This window comes from Cryptomeria japonica, unplaced genomic scaffold (genome assembly GCF_030272615.1).
Source record: "Cryptomeria japonica unplaced genomic scaffold, Sugi_1.0 HiC_scaffold_683, whole genome shotgun sequence".
Lineage (NCBI taxonomy): Eukaryota > Viridiplantae > Streptophyta > Pinopsida > Cupressales > Cupressaceae > Cryptomeria > Cryptomeria japonica.
This window is the reverse complement of record NW_026729474.1, coordinates 31,164-54,653: the sequence shown is the minus strand read 5'-3', so window position 1 is coordinate 54,653 and position 23,490 is coordinate 31,164. Positions and strand designations below refer to the sequence as shown.

General features: G+C 45.1%; 2 protein-coding genes across 2 annotated transcripts; one reads left to right on the top strand and one right to left on the bottom strand.

Annotated features, from left to right (window-relative positions):
* The first annotated feature begins 21,235 nt into the window (after positions 1–21,235).
* Positions 21,236–22,093, top strand: LOC131872596 (heat shock 70 kDa protein BIP1-like). Its single transcript, XM_059216108.1, has one exon. The coding sequence runs from the start codon at positions 21,236–21,238 to the stop codon at positions 22,091–22,093; it is 858 nt and encodes a 285-aa protein (XP_059072091.1).
* Positions 22,094–22,159: 66 nt separating this feature from the next.
* LOC131872595 (uncharacterized) lies at positions 22,160–22,810 on the bottom strand. Its single transcript, XM_059216107.1, has one exon. The coding sequence runs from the start codon at positions 22,808–22,810 to the stop codon at positions 22,160–22,162; it is 651 nt and encodes a 216-aa protein (XP_059072090.1).
* Between the last annotated feature and the right edge of the window lie 680 nt (positions 22,811–23,490).

Here is a 23,490-nt window from a genome sequence, read left to right as displayed (position 1 = left end):
TCATGGTGTCTCAAGTGACTCTTTTCGCGGAATGGTTGTCCCTTTGTCGAATCAGCGTTTGAAGCAAGCATTAAACCGGGCGAAACTGATTTGGCTCGGCTACGCCCGGAACTAAGAGTGTCCCTCCTTTGAAAGCCAATTTGGACCATCGCAACCATTATCTGCCTCTGCCTCACCTCGCTCATCGTGGACGGCGTCTTCGTCGTCGTCGTCGTCGTTGTCCGTTGATCTCACCTGCTGTCGAGTTTTCGCTTAGCATCTCCACGGACCAAATAGAGGGATCACTTGTGCGCACCGATAGAGTGCAGCTCGTCTGCTGAGTTGGCATCTTCTCTGCAACAGTGGTAGTAGTAGTAGTAGTTCTAGCTGCCGCCAAGCGGCTACTGCTGCTTGTTGTTGTTGTTGCTGTTGCTGTTAAAGTCGCTGCGGCTGTTGTGCTGGTAGCCATAGCGCGTCCATGCGATTCAAATTTCTTCAAATACTGCCATTCCTCCTTGGAAACGTGTGCATTGTCACGTATCCGAGCACAAGGTACCATGTTGGGCCGCGCGCGAGGCACTAGAAGGCGCATTGATTCAACGGTTGTTTGAAGTTGTACGAAACCTAAATAGAGGCCGCGTTTCAAGGGAACGGTGCTAGCTTGATCAAATTCAATCAATTCGTTTAAGGTAAACAAAAGCAAGTCGTACAGGCTCAATGAGGCCAACATCAGATAAGTGGACGATTTTTGAGCCATTGAGAGATGTTGCGACTGCGATTGACGCGAACTCAGAGAACCAAAATGAGTGGGCGTGGTGGCGCTCATTATACTGGCCGAACGCGCCGAAGCCGAAGCCGAATTCCGCTGACTACCTGTGCTACCTAGAAGCAGATTACTAGAGCCGCTTAGCTGCTGGGGCCTCTGCTGGCCCAATGGATTATTCAATCCGCCCAAAACCAAGCTACTCCTATTTGATCTGTTGCTACAGCTGCACTTGGTATTGTTGGTTGAAGAATTGTTATTTTGGCCTAAGCCACTTATCGACCACTGGCTTTCGTTTGAGGAAGCTAAACTTGAATTTGATGAGCCACTGGCCATGGTGGAACGTCGCTGGATGAGCGCCAACTGGCAGTGCTCGCATAATCGGAATTCTGCACTTCCAACGCCGCTGCCACCAAACTCGCTTGTTGTTTCCCTCGTTTGTTGATTAGTTTGTTGGCTGGCTGTCTTGACACTTGCCGTACTAGCTGCAACCTGTTGGGCTGCCACGCTTATCGCAAGCCTCTCATTTGAGCAGGCAAGAGTTGCTTCGGAACCAACACTGTCTAGATTTGAACACATCATTCCACTTACTACCAGTTCACCTGGACTCGAAAGTTTAGTACCTCCGCCAAACATGTTGGTGGAAGGTTCAGCCTTTCGGCTTGCCGAGGACGTTCGTGGAGCCCAGTGATCTCGTAGATGCAGTTGTTGCTGTTGTTGCTGATGCTGCTGCTGTTGGTTGTCTCGCTGTTGATTGTTTAGCATGGAATCCGAGATCTTGCGTAAATGTCGGGGTATTATTTTATGCCGATGTGTCCATTTGATGCTCAAATTGCTCACTAATTTTGTATTGGCTACCTGCTTACAGGTACATATCACAATGGATCCATCATGAGCTTGGATGGGTTTATAAAAAAGCCTACCAATATCCTCCAAGTTTAGTGCCACTTGCATCTGTTCAATTGCGTTCAATAGTTTGATGCGCAAATGGAGCGTTTGAAGAAGAGTGAGATTTTTGTAACTGTTGTCTAATTCGCTTGATATCCATCCACTGAGTTCCATTGATTTTAAGCAACCAGTAAAAATCGCTCATTAGTGCACCTGGCGATACTAGATCATTGAGCACCTCAATGATTGGCAAACGATCGTCGTTGGTAACCACCAGCTTGTCCACTTGAGCAGGTTGGTCGCAAGCAGTAGTCGTCGTCGTCGGTGTCGTAGTTGTCATAGTCGAATCGGCTGTTGATTGATGATAAATGATTGTTGTCAGATAAAGGCCTCGCTTATTTTGATTGCTAAGCTTGTGGAATTGAAAGAGTTCGTTTGGAAGAAATTTTTGAAATTCTTTTTAACACTCAACATGGGTTGCTGTTGTTGTTGTTGCTGCTGCTGTTGCTGACTTAGTTGATTGCAATCGTCTTGATTGTTTGGATATATACTTGAACTATTATTGTCGCCAGTTGGCATTGTGGCGTCAAGAAGAAGCATATTGATTAGACTCGACTTGTTTTGATTGCCTGCTGATGAATTAGTTATGCATGCGCCACTACCTGAAATTGATTGTTGCAATTGTTTGGGACCGCCAACTGCCGACTGGTAATCGTCCAAGATGTGCTTGTTGAGTAGTATAAGTTTAGTGAATTTTCTAAAGACTTCTTCGTCGTATTTGCGCCGCTTATTGCCATCTACCTGGCGCCAACTAGATGGACTTGAACAAATTGGACTACTTGGTTTTGCCTCGCTAAAAACCACTATGATTTCCAGCCGAAATGCGAACATAGTAGAGCTGATTATTAGTTAGATTGGAAATGTGACACTCTAGTGGATAAGAGTTTGTATTATAAACAATCATTGAGTTCAGAATGGGATCCATTTGCTCATTATGACTCCATTCAACTGATCATTTATAGTTAGAATAAAATTTGTTAGATATAACAAGCATTGAATTAGATTAATCTTCATTCTAGTTGGTCATTCAGACTATGAGAGACCTCTAAAGCTACGAAGCTGAACTATCGTTACATACCTTTGTATTTTGTAATGATAATTCGATCCCCCTTAACGGAACATCTATCGGAGCGATTACCTGACGAATCGCGGCATATCGACTGGCCGGCTAACTGGCGTTGCGTTCGCCCCAAAGCCCGGCCATGCTGACTTGTGGCCGTCATAAGCCGATAGGCGATCGATGGACAGTGGTCCAAGTCGACCGGATCTCCAGCATTCGTAACGCCACTATCAGAGATTGCCGCACCGGACAGGTAAGGCTGGGTTGCGTTCATTGAATCACAGGCACTATCAGTGCTGTTGTTTTGAGTGAGCTTGATGAGAGGACAATTATGAGCTCTCGGTTGTTGTTGTTGTTGTTGTAAGGCCGCTTGTTGTTCGCCAGCACCTGATTGGACGTTGCAATTACCTGGCGGCCCAACGTAACCCAGTCGGGCTTGTTGGCCAAGTCGTTGCTGATGGCTCAGCAACATCAGCTGCTGAGCGAGCAATTGATTGAAGACGGCCAAATTTTGTTGCTTTGGATCTTGCTGATTGTCGGACCAAAGACTCTGCTGCTGCTTAAAGGATGCTTCTGCTCTTGTTGCCCAACGACATTATTCAGATTACTTGAATCAGATGATGGTTCTCCGCTAATTAACCAGTGCGAGCACTTCGAATCAGAGCAAGCTGTTCGCAGGCTTGATCTCAAGCTTAGCTTCTGTTGGATTGCATTTGGGGGATATAGGAACTCATTGATAGCTGGCGGTTCTTGTTGCGTCCTGCTCTGATGGCCTCTAAGTGAGTGCACTATCTTGATGCCTAGCGAGTCTTCACCAACCACTTGCAGTACAATCAACTCGGGTGGATCTGGTAACTCTGTTGAGTGAACGCGTGCAGAAACAAATGAGAGTTGAACTAATCAGCAAGAGAGGTCGAGAATAATTCCGGATTACCTGAGATGATTGTCAGTCGGTGGGATCACTTACCAAGTCGTTCAAATTCATATCGCATGTGCATGAATAGGTCAAGTCTCCTTTTCCAATATTGAAGTTGGCGTTGTTTTTCCTACGATACACGATTCGTGCAACCGCCAAATGACACAATATGTGTATGTGTGTGTGTGTTAGTGTGATTTGAGATTCAAGTTAGCAGTACATTAGTAACATGAGCCGGCTTAGAGAGGCGATTCAGTGTATTGTTTCACTAGTCAGAATCAAAGCTCTGAACACACAGCAAGACCACAACAAATGGTACGGGAAAATTGAAGGTTGGTCGCTATGTTTACGATCGCGCGCATCTTAACGCAGGTGAAACTATCTTGGAGACATTCGAGGGCAATAAAATTGATTACCTACCTCGAACAGAGCGCTCGATAGGAGACTGCCAGTGTTCAACATAAGCTGACCGCTTGTGTGCGCCTGACCAGTTGAGCTGGCGGTCAGTGGCAAAGCTGTGCTTGTTTGTGGCGCAAGGCCATGTTCGGCCTCTTGCAAGCTGGCCGCAGGTGCTTGGTTGCTTGAGCATAGCTGTTGGCTGCTAGGCGCAATAACCTTTAAGGAACGAGATAGATCCTCGACGAGCCGTCTGGCTTCGGTGTAAAGTGCGTATAGTTGGTTTGCGCGTCCTTCCCGGCTACAATCTGGAGCGCATTGCGAGGCGGATGGTTTGGGTAAGGGGCGGTGGATGTGGTTATAATTTGGCTTTGAGCGCTTAGATTGATGAAGGAACAAGCGGCGCCACTACTTACAAGCGGAACTCTCCTTGGCATTATACTGCTGAAGTAGCCGAACCATTTCTACGTTCCGCAACAAGACCGCTATATCCAAACAGGTGAGCTTGTCGCCATTAAGGCTGCAGGCGTTCATGTAAGCAAGCGTTGCATGATTATGATAGATTGGTTGGTTGGTTAGTGTGGCATTTCAATTGTGTGCGCGAGTGGTCACACACAATTTTGCGCGTAGAAACGCATGATGATGGGAAAAAAGAAGAGAATAGAATAGAACCCTTAATCGAGGGGTCCATGCCGATTTGGGAGTCTTGGTTGATGGGCAAGCACGCACCATACACAGGTGGAATCGGTTGAATGGGCTTTGTCCACTTAACCTGTACGGTTGTCTAAAATTGGCCAATTATTTAACTTATACGCTAGTCATCGTCGACAAAAGCGTGGCCACTCTGATCACGTTCCACCAATTACTCGCACACACAAACACACACACACACACACACAGCTCATTGTTGAAAGGCTACGTTGCTGTCCAATTTACTTACCTGTTTACGTTGACTTTCCCATCATCGAGAATTGTCTTGGCGCGTTCGGTTTGGTTGCATTCGACAGCCGAAAATAGAGCTGGATAACAGTTTTAGGAGCAAAAGAGTTTTGGATTGAAGGTAAAGGTGGAAGCGGAAATGGAAATGGAATGGAATGGAAATGAGAAATGAGAATGGAGAAAGAGAATGGAGAAAGAGAATGAGAATGAAAAGGTAAACAATGGGCTGAGCCAACTTATTTGCCTTGAACTTTTCGTGTCCAATTTGAGTGGTCAGACGCGCGACAACAATATTCATTCTTTATGAGAGCAATGAAACTTAATTGCGCTTAATTTATCCCTCTCAACAAACTCACCTTGTTGATCCACATTAACAGACCCTTTGCTGACTGAGGGCCGCCTTTGGCGGGCCAGAATCATGGGATCCTCTGGCGCTAATTGAAGCTTATCGGCGGTGCCTGCAACTGTCTTGCTCTTACCTGCCGACTTGGTGGCCGACTTGCATTGTTGTTGTTGTTGCTGTTGCGATAGACGATTTGGGTCCAACCGATTGGTTTTTTGCTGAGAGACCGTTATTTGATGTGCTTGCTGTTGGGTTGCCTCATCCGCTACCGCTTCTTGCTGCTTTTGCTTGTCGGCCAAGCACAAGGCGCTGCTGAAACGTTTCATGCGCATTTGTTCAGCGGCCAAGTTGTCGCCTGTAAATGTGATTTTCTTGTCCAATCCGATTCGATCAACGTCCGAGCTCGGACTGAGACAAGCAAATGTGGTGTTAATAGAGTGGCGCGCACACAGGTGAGCTTATTCAATTAGTTTTATGTGTCAAGTTTTGGCTAAACGCATTGTCTGAATACTGCGACGACACTCATGCCGAGTTCGGATCGCACACGATTGGTCGGCCGGGGCGCCACACTGAAGATACTGTGGCGCCACAGGTATAAAAGCTGCAGGAGGCCTCGTGGTGGCCTGTTTTTAGAGTCAACAATGTCGACTCTAAGGTTCTCACACACACACGCACGGACAAACATCCCTTCCTTTCCATTAGTTAAGGCCTAATAATAGGGATCATAGTAAATGCAAAGAAGGAGCCTTCCTTCAACTCGTCAATCGCTCAGAGAGGAAAACGAAACGGATTGATTCGTTTAGATGAACAAGGTTAGACAGATGAGCTCCTTCTTCTTATTCTCCTTAGTTTGCTTCTTCGTCTCAGTCTTTGCGCGTTAGTTGAAGCTTATGCGAATTAGAAGTGCAGTTAAAAACAAGGACCATTCTCAAAACAAATCCACTACTGCTGCTCTCTCTCTCTCTCTCTCTCCAAAACCAATCCAATTTGCAAGCTTCACATAGACACACATACACACACACGCACAAGTAATCATAAGCAAACATAGCAGCGCAAAGAGTTTATATAATTGCTTTTGCGCGTCCCCCAAACACGGCAATTGTTTTCCTTCACTTGGAGCGTTTTATTTAGTTTCCGTTCTCGTTCTCTATCTATGTGTCCGCCAGTTTAGTAACACGAAAGTAGCGGGGCGTAGCAACAAGAGGCTCGCAAAGGAGCGCCGCAAAGCTTAACACAGCCATAGACTCTCTAGATCTATCTCTCCTCCTCGCTGGACGGATATATATCATCCGCTCGGATTTGCGGCCACCGGGCCGCTGCCTACTGCGAACGCAAACCGGAAGAGTGTCTAGAGCCCAGAGAGTTAGAGCGAAAGGGATGACGGTTTGCTCGCGGGCGTGTTTTTGTCGCGCAAATTAGATTTAGCGGCCGCGGAAGAGGAAGAGAAAGAGAAAGAGAGTGCGCAGAGAAGAAGCTCGCCGTTATATCTTAGGAGAGTTTTTTTGCTGCAAAATGTAAACTCGTTCCTCTATTCTAATCGAACAGCAAAAAAAGCTCTCTGTAGAGCGGATATGGCGATTATCTTATCTCTCGGAATAAGATTCTATTTCAAGTATCCATCTTTACAAGTTCTAGAAACAGCAGCTCTGCATTGATTAATATCGGCGCCCAGATCATCACTATCAGTTTGTGTTTGTCCATTAAAAGCTTAGCGCTCGGCTTAAAAGTGGCGGCCAATTGAGCGGCTGTCATTAGTGCGCCAGCTTGAGTGAGGGCCCTTTTTTGCGCACCAGACTTCTCAAATGCGCCCCGCAAATTTAGTTTGCACCTGCACAACCTAATCGAGCCGCCAGATCTTTCCAGCCGAGATCCAGAGCAAATTATCTTTTTTGTCCCCTTGTTTGCATGTACGCTTTCCGATAATGATGAGCAAAGAGTGTGAACGAAAAACTAACCCAAATGGAAAGCTCTGGATTAGCACAATAAAGGGTAGGATCCACACTCGGACGAACCATTTGCGAAACTTGATTCAATGCTGCCACCGCTACTGCATGGTTGCACTCCATGTACGAGTCGATGAGTTTTGGGAAATAAACTAATGGAAAATGATCGGTTAAGGTTACCTGGCGGGCTTGGAAAAAGCGGCTTGCATGTTGGTTGATTCAACTGGAGCGGCTTTCAGACGAACGCCAGACGGTGACCTGCAGCGCGAGTCGCTGTCTGATAGAGATCAATGAGTTGCTACTGTAATGAATAAATGAATGTCACTGTGTCTGGACAGACTCAATTGCTTCGGTTGGAGCGTTCGGTAGTTCAGTTGTGAACTAGCGAATCAATCTGATCGGGGTCTGGAATCGGCTAGATCGATCGATCGGTTTGAGCTGATCCACAAGATTTAATATGCGGCAAGCGAAAAAATAAACAAACAACCTCACCTGAGCGAATATCGAGATCGGCAGAACTCGATTGTGAATGATCGCGATATCCCATTGAAATAGCGTTCCCCCTCAACCCAATTAATCAATGTAGCATTTGTTTTATTGCCTCTAACTATGTTTGGATAGTTAGGCGCTAGACAAAGCTCGCCGATGAGCAGCGCTCATCACCCTCACACGCGACAGCTAGATTTAATTAGAACCGACGATGGACAAACTGGACAACATTGGAGATCGATAGGGAAAGCGAAAGCAAAGTTGCTTATGTGTGTGCGAGCGTGCTTTTGATCAACTTTATCAGGCATAACTGACTTTATTGGCACCGTTAAGTCCAAGAGAATCTAGATGAAACCACTGCTGGCTTTTGCTTCGCTATTCTGAATGGATCGCAGCCAATGGACGCATTGACTCTACAACCACCATTGCGACTCTATGCAAGCCGGAGTTCATCCGCCGGAGCACGCGATTTAACGCACAAGGCGTTTCGCTTTAGCTAAGTCCGTCTCAGATTGCCGCTTATTTGCGCGTCACAATCCCCAAATTTGCCAGTAGAGCGAGCGATCTCACACTCCAATAAGATTCCACATACAAAATTGATCGTTTTGGTTTGAGCGGACTAGCGCAAGTTGTTGTTAGCTTGTTTTAGGTTTGACAGCTTCGAGTTGCCGGCGGCGGCGGTGTCGGCCATTTAGCGACAGGCTCATAGTGACATTTGCGACTTGCTTCGGAGAGGCCTTTTTCACCTTCTATTTGCGTTCACGGGTTTCATTGAATTTATTCAAAATCTATGCGTGCAATTTAACATTTACATTCTGTATGTATATATGTATTCGAGTAGTCGATGCACTTAAGCCAGCTTAATGCAATTTGAAACGCTATTTGAATATCTAAACAATGTGCCTCCCACCTCTTTGGGCCTTCTTTAGAGTAGCGCCTCACTTTCTTGCAGACTCTCTTGCTTAATCTTGCCCATACAACAACTAACAGGCGTCCAATCTAAGATACAAATAAGCCGAAAAACAACTAATCACAGAGAGATAGATTTTTAATATGTCCAACGGCGCTGTCTTTCTATCTATCTGCCTGTCGATCTATCCATTTATGTATAGATCGGTTGCGGGTTTGGCCGATTGCATGATCAATTTGCGTTGCGTTCAGTCGACAAACATTAGACAACGACGACGATAAGGACGACGGACTAGATTACTTGAAACAGATATCTACTTTCAAGGAGGTTCGCTTGAAACTAACGAATGCCGAACGCTAGTTCTTTGAAGTAGGAACATTAGCAAGAACAGTAAACTTTTTAGTGGTAACGGTAGGTTTCAAAGTGTCTCTACTCTCTTTCTCGTTTGATGTGCAACCGATAAAGCAACTTAATTTGTGGTACACTAAACATCATCTGCTCCGCTAGCGCAACACTGATCAAGAGGCGCATATTTAAAGGCCCCTATTTTGTTTCGTGCTTCCAGCCACTTGACTAACATGCCAATGAGGGGTGAGGCAAGACATCGGGGCGCCAGCGTAATAAACTAACAGCCGCCCGCTCAGATAAAAGCTCTCTTGCCTTCTCTCCTTAGCGCGCGGCGCCTTGAGCGCGTGCAAGGCGGAAACAAACAATTATTGTGTGATTGGCGAGGCTTCTAGCGCCTATCGGCGTACAACATGACGAGCGGGGCCAATAGTCTACAGCGAGCTCAGCATGCCCGTCTGATTAGATCAGCCGCAGAAGAGGCGCTATCTATCTATTTGGCTGGTTGCATTAGTTTGCTGGTTAGTTTTGCTGCTGAAATAGGTCTGCTTTTCGTTGGCTTTGCAGAGCACTAAAGGCTTGCATGAAGCAGCACCTAGAAACTGGCGCAGCAAGAGCAGCAGGCAACTTTATAACGACAACGTTGCGACATTAATCTAGTGAACTTACCTAAGCGCATGCTGTTGTTGTTGTTGTTGTTTTGTTGTGTGTTCTGCTTGTAGCCGCCAATCGTTGAGTTTGGTGTTGGCGTTGCTGTTGCTGTCGTTGTTGTCGCTTCTTAGAGAGACTCCATTTTAGCGCCTCTCTTGACTGTCCTCCGTTTAACGGAACCCGTACCATTGAGCTGTTTGTTTCTTTGTTTCTCCACCGACTCGTTGCTTGAGCGCCTGAAACGGTGCCGCCTCGCCGGGCCGCCGCTCATAACCAGGCGCTGCGAATCGCTTGAGCTGCTCTCGCCAGCCTCCAATTCCAGTTGCGGCTCCCGCCACTGCTGGCGACAGGTCAGTCTGACACCCATCACTATCGGACACAAGCAATTGCGGCTGATTGGCGGCCTCCAGCGAGGCGGGATTATGGGTTCCGGCGGGTTTGGCCAGCAGGAAACCCAGCGCCGCTGGAGCTGAAATCAGATGCGTGAAAGGGGTTAGGTCGCGCGGTTGTTCCTGACGCGCGTCCAGCTGGTCCATCGCGTAGCTCCAAATTGGACAGCAAATTTGGTTTGGTTCACCATATACTCTCACCTTGTCGTTTTGTTGTTGTTGTTGTTGCTGCTGCTGCTGCTGGAACGACGATGACCACGACGAGTGTCTAGCTCCCGAATTAGCCGTCGCCGTGGTAGAGCAATCGGCGGCGACGGCGGCGGCTTTATTTGGTTGAAGCGGATCGAAGCCGAACTCGTTCGGGCGCACTGGGAGAGGCTCAAAAGTTAGATATGTCGGCTGCGAGAGTTAGGCAAGCATTCAGTTCTTATGGGCGCGGTGACCAAATTTAAACACCTTCGGCGCTGCCGACGCCGACAACAATGGCGTCAACAGCAACGAAAACAGCCGACGACTGTCAAGAAGTTCCCCCCAGAGAGACAGAGACTGAGCGGGATAGCTAGAGCACCTTGCCTTCCTTCGGAGCGTTATCGGATGGATCATTGATTTCAGCGCGAGAACGCGATCAGCCCGAAAGTGCACACTTTCGGGCACACATTTTCACTCCAACTTGGGGGCCAAAGGTAAGCGAGCGAGGCGCTTTGGGCGGTAGCTGGCATTAGTCGGTGTTGGCCCGCAATTTGCTGCGACTATTAGAGAGGAAGTCGGCTTATTAATAGAAACAAATGGCGCTCACCAGCAAATCAGTGTGTTAGCTGCGGCGCGCGCGTTACGCGATTCCGCTGCGGCCACAGCTATCTCAAGTGGCACCGGCCGCTCTATATAATATCGCGCTCAGGTTCATAACTGTCTCGAGGGCGTGTCATCGTGGTGGTCGTTTTTGTCGCGCTAGTTTGTGTCTCTGGGCCGCCTGATTGAAATTCAAAGCTTTCAAGCGCGCGCCACTGCTGCTTCAACGCGCGCTGGCTGGCTTACTCATTTTGGTCGGGCACCATGGGCGCCTCGTTGAAATGTTTGGCCAGCTTAAATTGAGCGCCCCTCTCCGCTCCAAAAATAAACCTCCACCGGCAACACTTACCTGAGCAGCGAGAAAGGTGGTAGTGATTGTTATTGTCATTGTCATTGTCATTGTTATTGAAAGCTGAGTTGGCGGCACATTGGTTTCCAGCAATGCGCCGAATTGGCGTCACGAGACAGGACAGAGGCAGGCTCATGTTGTTTGTGATATTGGAGCTGCTGATGGTGCTTGATGGGGCTTTCAGGTTGGTTCCATTGTTTGAGCCGCAACCGATCCGGCTGCTATCACTAGCGGCTAATACGCGCTCCATGTTGTATAGAGGAGGCGCTCGAATGGGGCACTCAATAAGGCGATCAGAGAGGGCCACGCAGCTCAAAATGGTCGCGGACGATGATGAGACCGCCTGTTGATCCATCAGCAGCTCATCGGCGCACTGGCCAAACGGCCTTGGGGCGAGCGAGCGCGTGATTACGCTGCCGCCGCCGCCACTGCTGCCACTTGGCTGGTTGGTCCCATTTGTTTGGGCGGACATGATGCTGAACGTATTACAGAGCATGCTCGGCAAGGTGAAAGCCCTCCGGAGCGGATCCTTGAAGCGCGATTTGCGTCTATCGCTAGCTCGACCATCCTCGTCCTCTCTCTCCTCATGTCCGCTTCGTTTTCTCGACCCACTTCCGGAGCTAGTTTGCAGCGCCGCGTGATTGTTTGATTGGACAAGATATTAGTGCCAGCTCTTTTGGGTGTGAGTAGTTTTAGGCTTCCGACGACAAGTTTGCGAGTCGCAGAAGAGATGATGGACACTCGAATAAGTCGGACGGCACTCAAGTGAACGTCGTTAAAATGGAAGAGATAAATCAATCTTGGTGGAGTGGTAAACCTTTTAGCGCAAATCATGTAAGTAGTATGGGTGAGATGTGCAAATTCGGCTCCTCGCTAGTTGGCGACTACGACGACGACGACAGCGATGACGATGAGCCGCCGCTTCCGGCTGCGTCCAATCTTCGATTCAAGCGGCCGACTTTGGATTCCATAGGCGCCCGATAAAACAAAAGACCCGCCGCCAAAGAAGCTCTTTGAATTCAGTTGATGCGCTACTCCCAGATCCCGAGCAAGGCGAATCGATATGGAGGCCGCCAGTGATCCAGTGATAGATGGATCTGAACGAATTTATCGTTCAGCAGACTGCTAAAAGGCCAATTAAAGCGGCACATCACGTCGCTCATCTGGCGCGGCCACTTGCTTGAGCGTTAATCAGCGTTAACGAGGGCAAGCCGCCCTTCTCGTATCCCACTCACACTCACACTCACACACACATACACACTAAGAGTTGCAAAGAGGGCTGAAATCAAACGAATAGATCCATTCTATTAGCTTATCAGTGTCGTACAATTATTAGAAGAAGATAGAGAGGCCATTTAAGTGTCAGGAAAGTTGGACGAGCGCGCCAATTGTCCTCCTGTGTTTCGCCTTGAGATATTTCTTCCTAGCTGCCGCTAGCACACAAAACCTTCACGTTCTGATTCTTAAGTGGTTTGGCTCGACGCAACGAACAGCGCAGATGGTCGAGCGAGATTTGTTGTTGCCGCTCAGTTGGCACACTAATTGGAAATAATTTGGGAGTAGCACCAAACAGCCAGCTACTTATCATTCAGCGACAAGTTGATTTCAGGAAGGAAATCAAGTTAGTCTAGCTGCTTGCTAGACTAATATTTCAGGGTTGGAGTGTTGTCGACTGCTGGCAGGTGAAGGCCATAATGTAGTCGACATCGTCATCATCATCATCATGAAAAAGTCACCTCTCTCGACAATTTGTTGGTCTAGTCGACAAAAGTGCGCCGAGTCAAGTGTTACACGACGAGAAATAAACAAACAATCTGCTGCTTCGGTGAAAGCAGCGATGAGCGCGTATAAATAGGAGTAGAAATTTCGTGAACTAAGGCTTGAATTAGACCCTTTGTTTCCGTTGTCGGAGTTTCCGGTTTCTGGGGACAAACACGCGATACAAAAGGGGAAGCAGATGACAACAAAGAAAACAAGATTACATCGTTGTGCTCGAGGCTGTTTGAGAGATTTGTTTGAGCTCTGGTGGAAATTGTCGAGTTGCTTTTTGTTGTTGTTGTTGCTGCTGTTATTGTTGTTGTTGTTGTTGTTGTTGTTGTTAGATTGCAAGTCAGCATCTGGCTAGTTTCGTTCATTTGTATTGGCTCACAGCAAGGCACTAGAGCAGCCTCTCTTTCTCGCCGGGCAATTACTGTGCCGCGAACCTGCACAGTAATTGGCTTCCAGCGGGCTAGCACAAGAAACGAGCAAGGGCTCGTTTCAGCCCGAGGAAGAGGGAGAGATCCGTTCATCAATCGTTGGCGCGTGCAAGTCGCCTAGCAAGTATAGGAAGGCCGGTCATCAGTGTCAGATGTGCATGACGGTGAATTAGCATCAAACTAAACTAGTCTAGAGAGCACTTTAGTAGGCCAGCAAGCCAGTTAGCCAGCTTTGCCGCTAAACTATTTTTCTTTTGAGGGCTCATTAGCGGGACTACTTAGTGGAGTGACTCTCGCAAGTCGTCGTTTTGTCGCTGATTGAACTTGACTTTAGTCCATAGTTTGAGTGGCTAGCAAACTATGGACCAGAGAATGAGAAAGAGAAAGGAACAGCTAAAGGGGAAGCTTCCAAGTACTTAATCAAGCTGGCATCGGTCCCACGAAAGCCAGCTTAACTTAGCCGGAGGGACTACTTTGTTGGGGATCTCAATTTGGTCACATAATTTGTCAGCCAAATTAAAATAATTCAAACTTGCCCAGCTGGCAAACGACAGCCACAACGGCAAAACAATCAACAGACATTATGCAACTCCATACATAGATCCGTATATATGTATATTGTTGGTTGCAATGCATTTCCCTGCAAAGCAAAATTGCAATTTGTGGCTGGAAACGCGGATGACAAAAGCATTTCAACACGTTTAGCCTACACATAGGCACAATCTTTTGGATGCCGTTAAAGAATAAAATTTTGATTGAAAAATAATGTAAGCTTAATGATGATGAACATGATTAGAAATCGTAAAAAAAATTCGCGCACCACCAATTTGACGAGAAAAATCAACGATTTGTTCACCAAACAAATTGTCAAACAAAAAGAGGGGAGCCGTCTGAAGCCCAGATAGACAGAGGATAGTACTCACTGTTTTTTGTCCTCTTTTGGCCGCTTGATCAGCCTCTTCAAATTGCAGACAATGAATACAGCCCGCTGAAAACTTATTGCTTTGTCGTCTGCGCCCTTAAAAAGCGCCTTCTCTTTGTCTTTGGCCATCTTGTAGCTTGTTTTGATGTGATTATTTGGATGCTTGGTCAACTTTTCGATGCTATCAGCTGCTTGTTCTACTCTGAATTAGAGCCCCATTCGAGCTCTAATTCTTTCTTTCTCTTTCCGTCTTTTAATTGACCATCACACAAACTGCTTTCTAATCTCGCACGCTCGCAAGCTAGTTAGATATCGTTTTCGATTAGCCTGAACGAATGAAGCCGCATTATCACCACAGTGGCACCTCCGAGCCGCCAAACCAACAACTCCAGCCTCACCCTTCGACCACATTGCACTTGCAATGTTAGAGCAGTAGCTAATAGGCGATCAAATGATAACTTGCCGCCAGCTAAAGTCCAACAGAAATGAGGGCTAATTTGATATTTGTATGAAACTTGCTGGCGTTCGCAAAACAAAATTGTTCCGAGCGCCATGTTCGCGCACTCTCAACACGTACGACAAAATACAGTCTCACTCGTACTGACTGGACGTCACGTGCAGAGGCTTTCCTCTGTCGGAGCGACATCTATCGAGATGCTAGAAAAGCAAGCCGAAGACACTTGCTAAATTCGAGAATTAGAAAAGACGTAGCCCTAAGAGAATTCAAGATCTCAAGCGATTGGCTTGCTGCCGCCAAAGAGGAAGAGAGGCAGTTTGGTTTACTGCTTCGACGCGCTTTCGTTCTCACGTTTCCGCCTTATTTTTGAAACTGACTGCTACATATTCTCCATATATGAAATGAGAGAAGAATAAGTAACCGCCGGCGATGGAATTGTTTGTATAATATTGCGTTTGTTCTTAGAATCAAAGGTAATATACATATATATTGAGCAAAAACTGGAACAAGCCATGATAAAGATCTAGAATTCAACGAGAACAAAACCTACGTTGCTGGTAAATATCGGATTCATTCTCCGATCGGATTAAAGGAGGTTTTAGTTGTTTTTGATACACAAATACTGATCCCATGATTTTGAGCATTTATTGTTTTTTTTGTCGCAGATCCGTTTTGCAAGTGTGTCGACAAAATGCTACGCGATTTCGTATTAAATCAGAATCCGCACACATAATGATAGTAGTGACAAACGCACTGATCAGATTCGTCAGAGAGATCACAATCAGTATCAGTTGTGAAGGTAGTCCAGGAATGTGTGGTCCAGGTGATGGAAGGCCCGCTGCTCTCTGCGAGCAGCGGACCCAAACAGAGCTCTCGAACTGGCTAACATCTATGGGAGGGTGTTGTAGTTCGTAGTCGTTGTAATTGATAATGTATACTAGTGATTTTGATGAATAGCCGATGAGAATTTTCCAAGATGAAGCTCGAGAGATTAATGGCCCTCATTCAAACGGCACTTATTTTGTTGCTTACTTATCACAACTGGCCGATAATTGAGGCCAAAGAAGACGTAGAACCACCTTTTCCGCTCCTATTCAGTCAGTCACAGATAAAACAACACCGTTTTCATATTGTCACCGAATCAATAAGCGAAGCAACTGGTTATGAGACGCACGAAGAATATCTTGATGTTGAAGGAGGCAAAAGTACCTTTATTGTATCGGATAAAAATGGCCGCTCTGTGACGCACATCGACTCTGAGCTGGATATTGTGTTCCGTTACAAGCCATATATTTGTTCTGCCATGAAACCAGCCGAAGTGGAGCATGCAGGAAACGATGGCCTTTGGCACCGAGAGGTTAGATTAGACTCGGAGCCAGGTGAAGCTGAAAATGTGTTGCTTGTTTATGGAGTTGCTGCGCTTTGGTTGAATGCGGGCGATTTGCCAAAAACCTACTCAGATTCAAGTATTATATACAGTGCATCGAAAGATATTCATAAAACGGCACACAAATGGACCATTACAGATGAATTCAGTGAAAGTTTGGTGCATTTATTCTTCATTGAAAATAAATCACAAGCCAAAGATTCAAAGCTCAGCTTAGAGATGATACAGATTGAATCAATTAAAGCCCAGAAAATTGTTCGAACAGTGAACATTCTCTTAATTGAGTATTCAATTGATGAGGAAGTTTATGATAATGTAATGCAAGTTCCAGTTGGTTATGGTTGCTTAGATCCCAAGTTGGCATCAGATCGATCGCAAGAGGGCAAATCTTATCTACCAGTTTTCGACATTTATTTGGGTCCACTGCTCGAAAGATCTCACAAATTAGATATTGAAGTGACTGCAACCAAATTCGATGAAACCACTCAAAAGCGTTCCTCTGACACAATCAGCGTTGAGCTCGCCTATGATAAGGAGCAATATTTATCATTAATGCGCCAGCGCGACACAAAACGAGACATCAAAACAATCACCAATTATATCTACCGGGTTGAGTATACGATTGATTTAAGACGTGGCACGTGCAGGATGACCAATGGAAAGGTTACAGACCAGATTGTGAGCGATTTCGCTATGCTTAATTTTGAGAATGGACTCAAATTTGAACTAGATCATCGGGTGATGATGAATTTGTTTATCCGAAATGGCGAGTTCTTTTTCGTTAAAAAGACAAAAGCTAAACAAAATCAACGCTCATCAGACTACCTTTATTATGAGGCACAAGCAACCACTTTTTCACGTCCGGCTAGAATTATACGCGTTTACTCTTCAGCTGCGATGCAAAAAATGGCCAAGCTGGAAAGTGTCACTGTATTGTTCTTCAATCCAAACGACGAATCGAGAATAAGTGAATCCTATCACTTTAATCTCATTGAAGTTAGATCAATTGATGGCTCGCTAGATATTTGTAGAACCTTTGACATAAGCGAAGAATGTTATCTGAACAACGAAAAAATGAAACAAGGCCGCGATTATACCTGGTTCGAGCTCACCTATCCGTTTCAGTCTATTTCAACTCGTCATAGCGAAATAATTGCAGCCCATTCAATGGAATTCAAGCAGATGGTTCATGATCGTTTTGTTGAGGCCGGATTGAGCCTATTTAATTCCCCTCGAATTGAACTAATATTTGACACGTCGCTCATAATACGCGCTCTCCTACTTGACATGCCATCTTTAACGCTTCTGTACGAATCGCATAAGGATACTGTTCTCAAAAGTGACAAATCAACTGGCGATTTAACGGATCTAACGGTGGATTTGGAACATTGCGCTGATTTGTGTCGGCTAAACAAGTGCTCAACAATGAGCTTTTGCGAATCTCAGCACACTTGTTTGTTAAGTGTTGGTTTGCCTGATGGAACGAAGCGCTCATTAGAGAGAAATAGTAACTGTGAGTCGTTTACGAGGCCCGAAATGTTTAATTTTGAATCGGAGGCAACAAACCAGAGACTTCATCATATTATAAGCGAGTTACAACACCGAAACTATGATCCAATTCCTTTGCCTAAGATGCCAGACGAGCTGGTCTATCCGCGCAGTCAAACAGGTATTGATGATGCAACCTCTCGAGAGATCACCGACGCTTACCTAGCTGAGGTGCTACAGTTTATGAAGGAAAACGGACAGGATCTTCCAGAGCTCACTTTGAATCTAAGTATCGATGATAATCTAATCATACTAATGCCGTCCCAGTTTGAGGTGGAGCTAGATCCATTGAGTGAGTTCAGTTTAACAAGCGACGATTCGAGCAGCGATAGTGACTATCAAGAGCAATCAGCGCCCACCTTCCATGAGGGGCTCAATTTGTACAGTTACAAGATGGATCTCATCAATCGTGATGAGCAAAAGAATTGGCGTTTATTCAACGGTTTAAATTATGATCAATGCGCGCTCGCTTGTGTGGACAGCAAGTGTAGCTCGTTCTCCTATTGCACGCACCGTCAAGAGTGCATTATAACGGATGTGTACACAATCGGCGAATCTGTCAATCAAAACACAATCAAACCCGATTTGGATTGTTTCATAGCGCAAAGGGACTTTCTAAGTAAATTTAACAAATTTCGCGACGTATTCAGACCAAACGTTTACAAACGAACATCAAACGCTTTGAATCCCTCAGAATGCGCCCATAGTTGCATGGTTGAATCGGACTTTAACTGTTTGGCATTCGACTATTGTCAGCCAAATCAAGCGGACGGCCACGAGGGCCAATTAAGCACTTGTTTTTATTTGGATGAGAGACGCATTTATACAGGTGCCGAGTCAGAGAAATACGAAGCGATCACGACAAACACCAACAGTACTGACAAGACCAAGAAGCAGCAAGGTAACAACAAGTTGGAAACTGGTTGCGATCACTACAGTCGCTCTTATTTGGCCGACTTTTTGCGTATTGAATATAGGGAAATAGTTGATGCAGAATTAAGTAAACTTAAAACTAGCTCATTTGAAGGTCGTTCAGTTGATCAGTGTGCCGAACTATGCGTGGACACTTTGTTCGATTGCTCGGCTTTTCAGTTTTGTTTTGACCCGTGGGCGGAGGGTGCCAAACAAAACTGTATCATGATTGAAAGCAAACCGCAGGTGAGCGATTCCGCGGACACTCAAGTGGTCTTAGACCAAACGAAGGATGGGCAAATTATCAAAGCCGGCAAGTTGTTTGCAAGAAGCGAGAATTGTAACGTTTTTTTCACTAAGAAAAGGTAGCAATGAAGCGTTCCGGAGAGATTTAGCTCTGAATAGTATGACAAATGAAGAATTTGAAGCCAATAAGAAGGCTAAAGTAAGCAGTGGAGGCCTATCGATTGGTGGCGGTATTCTGTTGTACTTTAGTCTAACTCTTGTGTTTGCAGCGATCGGTTGCGGCATTGTTATGGCGAAGCATCACAATGATTATGTCAGACAGAAGATTGAGCGCGCTCAGTTATTGTTGGGCATCAACATTATATAGAAATTGTAAGCAGAAAGTGGCAGTAGATTGGAATAAAAGTTTCTAATCCTCTTTTCTTCTTCAATGTCAAACAGTGTTTGCAGTAGCTTTAAATCAAGCCGTCGAGAGGTGTCGCTTGACTTAACCTGAACTGCCAAACGACCGCCGATCCAAAATGCAACGTGTGTGTGTGTTACTCTTCATGGTAGGCTTCAGCGACACACACAGCAGACAGAGAAAAGCCATGCAATCCATTTGCCCAGTGTGTGTGTGTTGTTTTCTCATCTGCCTCCAATGGTGAATCAGCATTGTACTTCAAAAATTACGCTACTTTCGCACAAAATTCTCATTTCTCAGTTTCGTCCTTGAATACAAATCTTGGACTTGTATATTAATTAATATATTCAAAAAACTACTTCACTCATTATTTATAGAGAATTCTTCTATTCCGGTTCATTGTTCAATTGAGGGTTGCATAAGAACAATCATTGATAGAAAATACTAGAATGGGCTCCGGTCAAAGCAGCTCAGGTGAGACAATTTCGGTGGATCGAGACGGAAAGATTACCCGAAAAGTAGCCTCCCAACAATCATCTGATATTGGCTACAATCAGAGGCAATATAGTAGTGGCAACGAGGACATCAAGTCTGGCAGCAGCAGTATCAGCCATGATGAAGCAACAATTAAAGCTGAGGCAACTGTGCCGGCTCCAGCCCAAGATATTCTAGGAGTTGATCTTGTTTCATCAAGAACGACGTCAGACGATAGTTTAACTAAATCTGAAAGTGATGATATAAGCCTCGGCGATGCCCATGAAATAGTGTCCAGATTAAAAACCAAATATAAACCTAATTCAGAAGAAATGGCCGGTAAGCAGCAGAGCATTTTTGAAGAAGTTGAGAGGAATCTCATACAATGTTATACAGCAAACAAAGATCAATCAGCAAACTGTTCTAAAGTTTATCAGGAATATAAAGATTATGTCGAAAAGCAGCGTAATCAAGTGTTGAAAAATTCTACTAAGATTCCATTGATTACAACAATATTAGTGATTATAACTTGTCTATTATTGCATATCACAACAATTAGCTGTTTTGGAGCTATGTCAATTGATCTTGGTAGTGAATGGATGAAAGTGGGACTAGTGGCTCCAAGCGTTCAGATGGATATTGTTCTAAACGCTCAGAGTCAACGTAAAACAGCCATGGCTATTGCCTTCTCTAATGGTGAGAGATTCATTGGTGATGCAGCATTAGATGTGGCTAGTAAGTATCCAGAGAAGTCATTTACACATTTTCTCGATTTAGTGGGCAAAACTATCGAACATGAATCAGTTGAGCATTATAGAAGACGCTTTCCACATTCACAAATACAAAGCCACCTACCCAATTCCACCTCAATAGTACTAAAACATCCTGATGGCGCCCAATTTACCCCGCTTGAGCTTATCGCAATGATGATACAACACGCGCATGATCAGGTTACTAACAGATTAAATAGCAATGAGCAAACTAATGATGTTGTGCTAACTGTTCCACCATTCTTCGGACCATCCGAGAGGAGAGTGGTGGAAGATGCGGCTCGATTGATTGGCTTGAACGTTCTCAGACTGACCAATGTGAACTCGGCATTTGCCCTTTCCTATGGTATTTTTAGGCACAAAGACTATCTACCAAAGTCTAATGGGGACAATGCAACCAGCATATTGTTCTTTGATCAGGGTGCCTCTCAAACTTCAGCAACTTTGGCTGATTACCATCTAGTAGAGCAGTTCGATGAAATAACTGGTTTAAGTAAGAATGAATCACTACCAACTGTTACCATCAGAGCTCAAGTTTTTGATAGATATTTAGGCGGATTTGATATGCAGTTGAAATTGCGCGATCATTTGATGAAAGCTTTCGCAAAAACAAACAAGATAGATGAAAAACGAATTATAAAGCGAGGGTCGATCTGTGGCCAAATTGCTTAAAGAATCAGGTAGAGTTAAGAAAGTATTGAGCGCCAATATGGATCATGTAGTTCGTGTTGAAAATGTCATTGATGATAAGGACTTGAAGCACCCGATAAGTAGAAAAGAATTTGAAGAATTGAATGAGGATTATTTAGGTAAACGAATAGTGTCTTTATTAGATAAACTGTATGAATATCCGAATGTAAGTCGTTCGGATCCACTTGAGTCAGTGATTATTGTTGGAGGAAACACAAGAACGCCTAAAATTCAGCAAGTTTTACTTGATTATTTCAAATTAGAGACACTTGGCAAGTCAATCAACGCTGATGAGGGCGCTGCATTGGCGGCTCTTTATCAAGCTGCAAGCTTGGGTCGCGGCTTCCGAGTGAAGAAATTTGTACTAAAAGAGTTTGGTATTGAAGAAAAAGTTGCGTCGAACGCAACAGCAGTCCCAGTTCCAGAGCTTGATACTGATGTTATATACAGCGAGTCTGAGTTGGATAGAATAAGTAGAAAGTTGGCTGATTACCAGGAGCAAGATTATTTGCGTTTGCAGAGACTCTCAATGAGAAATTCGCTAGAGTCCCTATTGAGTGAGGGAAGGGAGAATCTAAGCAATGATGATGAGAAAATTCGCAGCAATAAGGATGAAATACAAAAGGTGATATCGGAGACTAGGACGTGGTTAGAAGATAGTCCACGCGAAGAGCGCGACAATTTGACCATATTGGCCGAGAGGTTCAACGCACTTCACGCTCTTATCCACCCTATTATCCCAACTTTGCCACCGTTTGATGCAACAAGTGTTGACCTGTCTCAAGTAACAAATGACACCCTAAGAATATTGGACGCTCTTAGTGGTGGAGAGCCCGAAGCTAATAAGAAGCCCGAGCCTCCTCATTCAGAGCTATAGCTATGTAACGACACCTTTTTTAGAATATTAAAATTATGTAAACAATTAACAAGTTATTATTTATTTTTAAAGACCTGTATAAGCAGACAATAGTCGCGATAAGATTGAAGTTGATTTGGCGCCTTTTGGAATTGTTCCAGTCCTCGGTAAAAGTGCTTTGCATTCGCCGCTATCAGGTTTATAGTTGCGGCACATGGTTTCTGGCAAACGCGATGTAGCTCTGCGTAACAGACCGTTTACGAAGCTAACAGCCTCTTTACCACACCTTTTGTCTAGCTGTCCAGCCAAACAAGATTCAAAACGTTTGTAGGTACAACACATGAGTTGAAGACGTTTACCAACAGCAACAGATCCTCCATCAGCACCGCCACCGCTTCCACCAAGCATCTCGAGAGAAGCCTGCAAATCTCGGGTGCAACTCTTTTGTTCCTTCTTCTGTACCTGGTTTAAACATGACGCGTGTTTCAGGTAGTTGGTGCGCAAATGACTTCTAGGCGTGCAATACTCGTTGAGCATCTGAAACGATGCATTAGCGGTCATTGTGACCACTCCACGTTGCATTGGCGTCATGCAACGTCTTGTATAGTTCCTTAGACAACTGTCTGTGTCTTTTAGATGAACGCATTGTTTGTTGATATCTTGTTCGCTTGTTGCCAAGCCACCTGGAGACTGTGTAAATACTAACAAAGTAGCCGCGCATAGATCAAATTCGCGCATGTGACACGTCGATTGTGCTTCCACTTGATAGTTAGGAGCCCAGCTGAGGCTTAGTAAAGCTATTTTGAGCAAGTCATAGGTGATGGAGGCAAAGAATTGAAAGTTAATTGGTTTATTGATAAGAGTTTTGTGACTTTTCCCCGTCATTCAGAAAAAAGAATAGAAAGTCAACTTACCTATTGAGATCAAACTGATACCATAGATTATCAAAGGAGAGCATCTAGCTTCTTGTTTATTGTAATTTTTGTTCATCTTGAGTATAAATCTTTTGACTTTTCTTGTCAACTCTACTTTGGTTCTCTGCAAATAGAGATGAAAGCTGCGCTGATACTATTGCGGAGAGTTTTGTCGCATTACCTCCCTATGATCTCTTCTCTATTGCACAATTTGAAGTCAAGTTCCTACCAGCCCGGTTGCCTCATAGAGAATGTCGCAAAAGTTTGTAGAGAAATCGCTTTTAAGAGCGAAAGAGCGAGAGAGAGAGAGAGAGAAAGGAAGTCCGAACCCCTGTTTAAAGGTTCAGCTTTTTTAAATTGTTTGCTCAAAATCACCTGATGAGGTTGCGACAGAAACGAGAAGAAACAACTCGACTGGATTCTTCAATGGAGCGGAACTAGAGAGAAACAGGTGCCGCAATTGCACATATTCCTTGAAGTTGAGAAGCTTAAGCAAACGGCAAC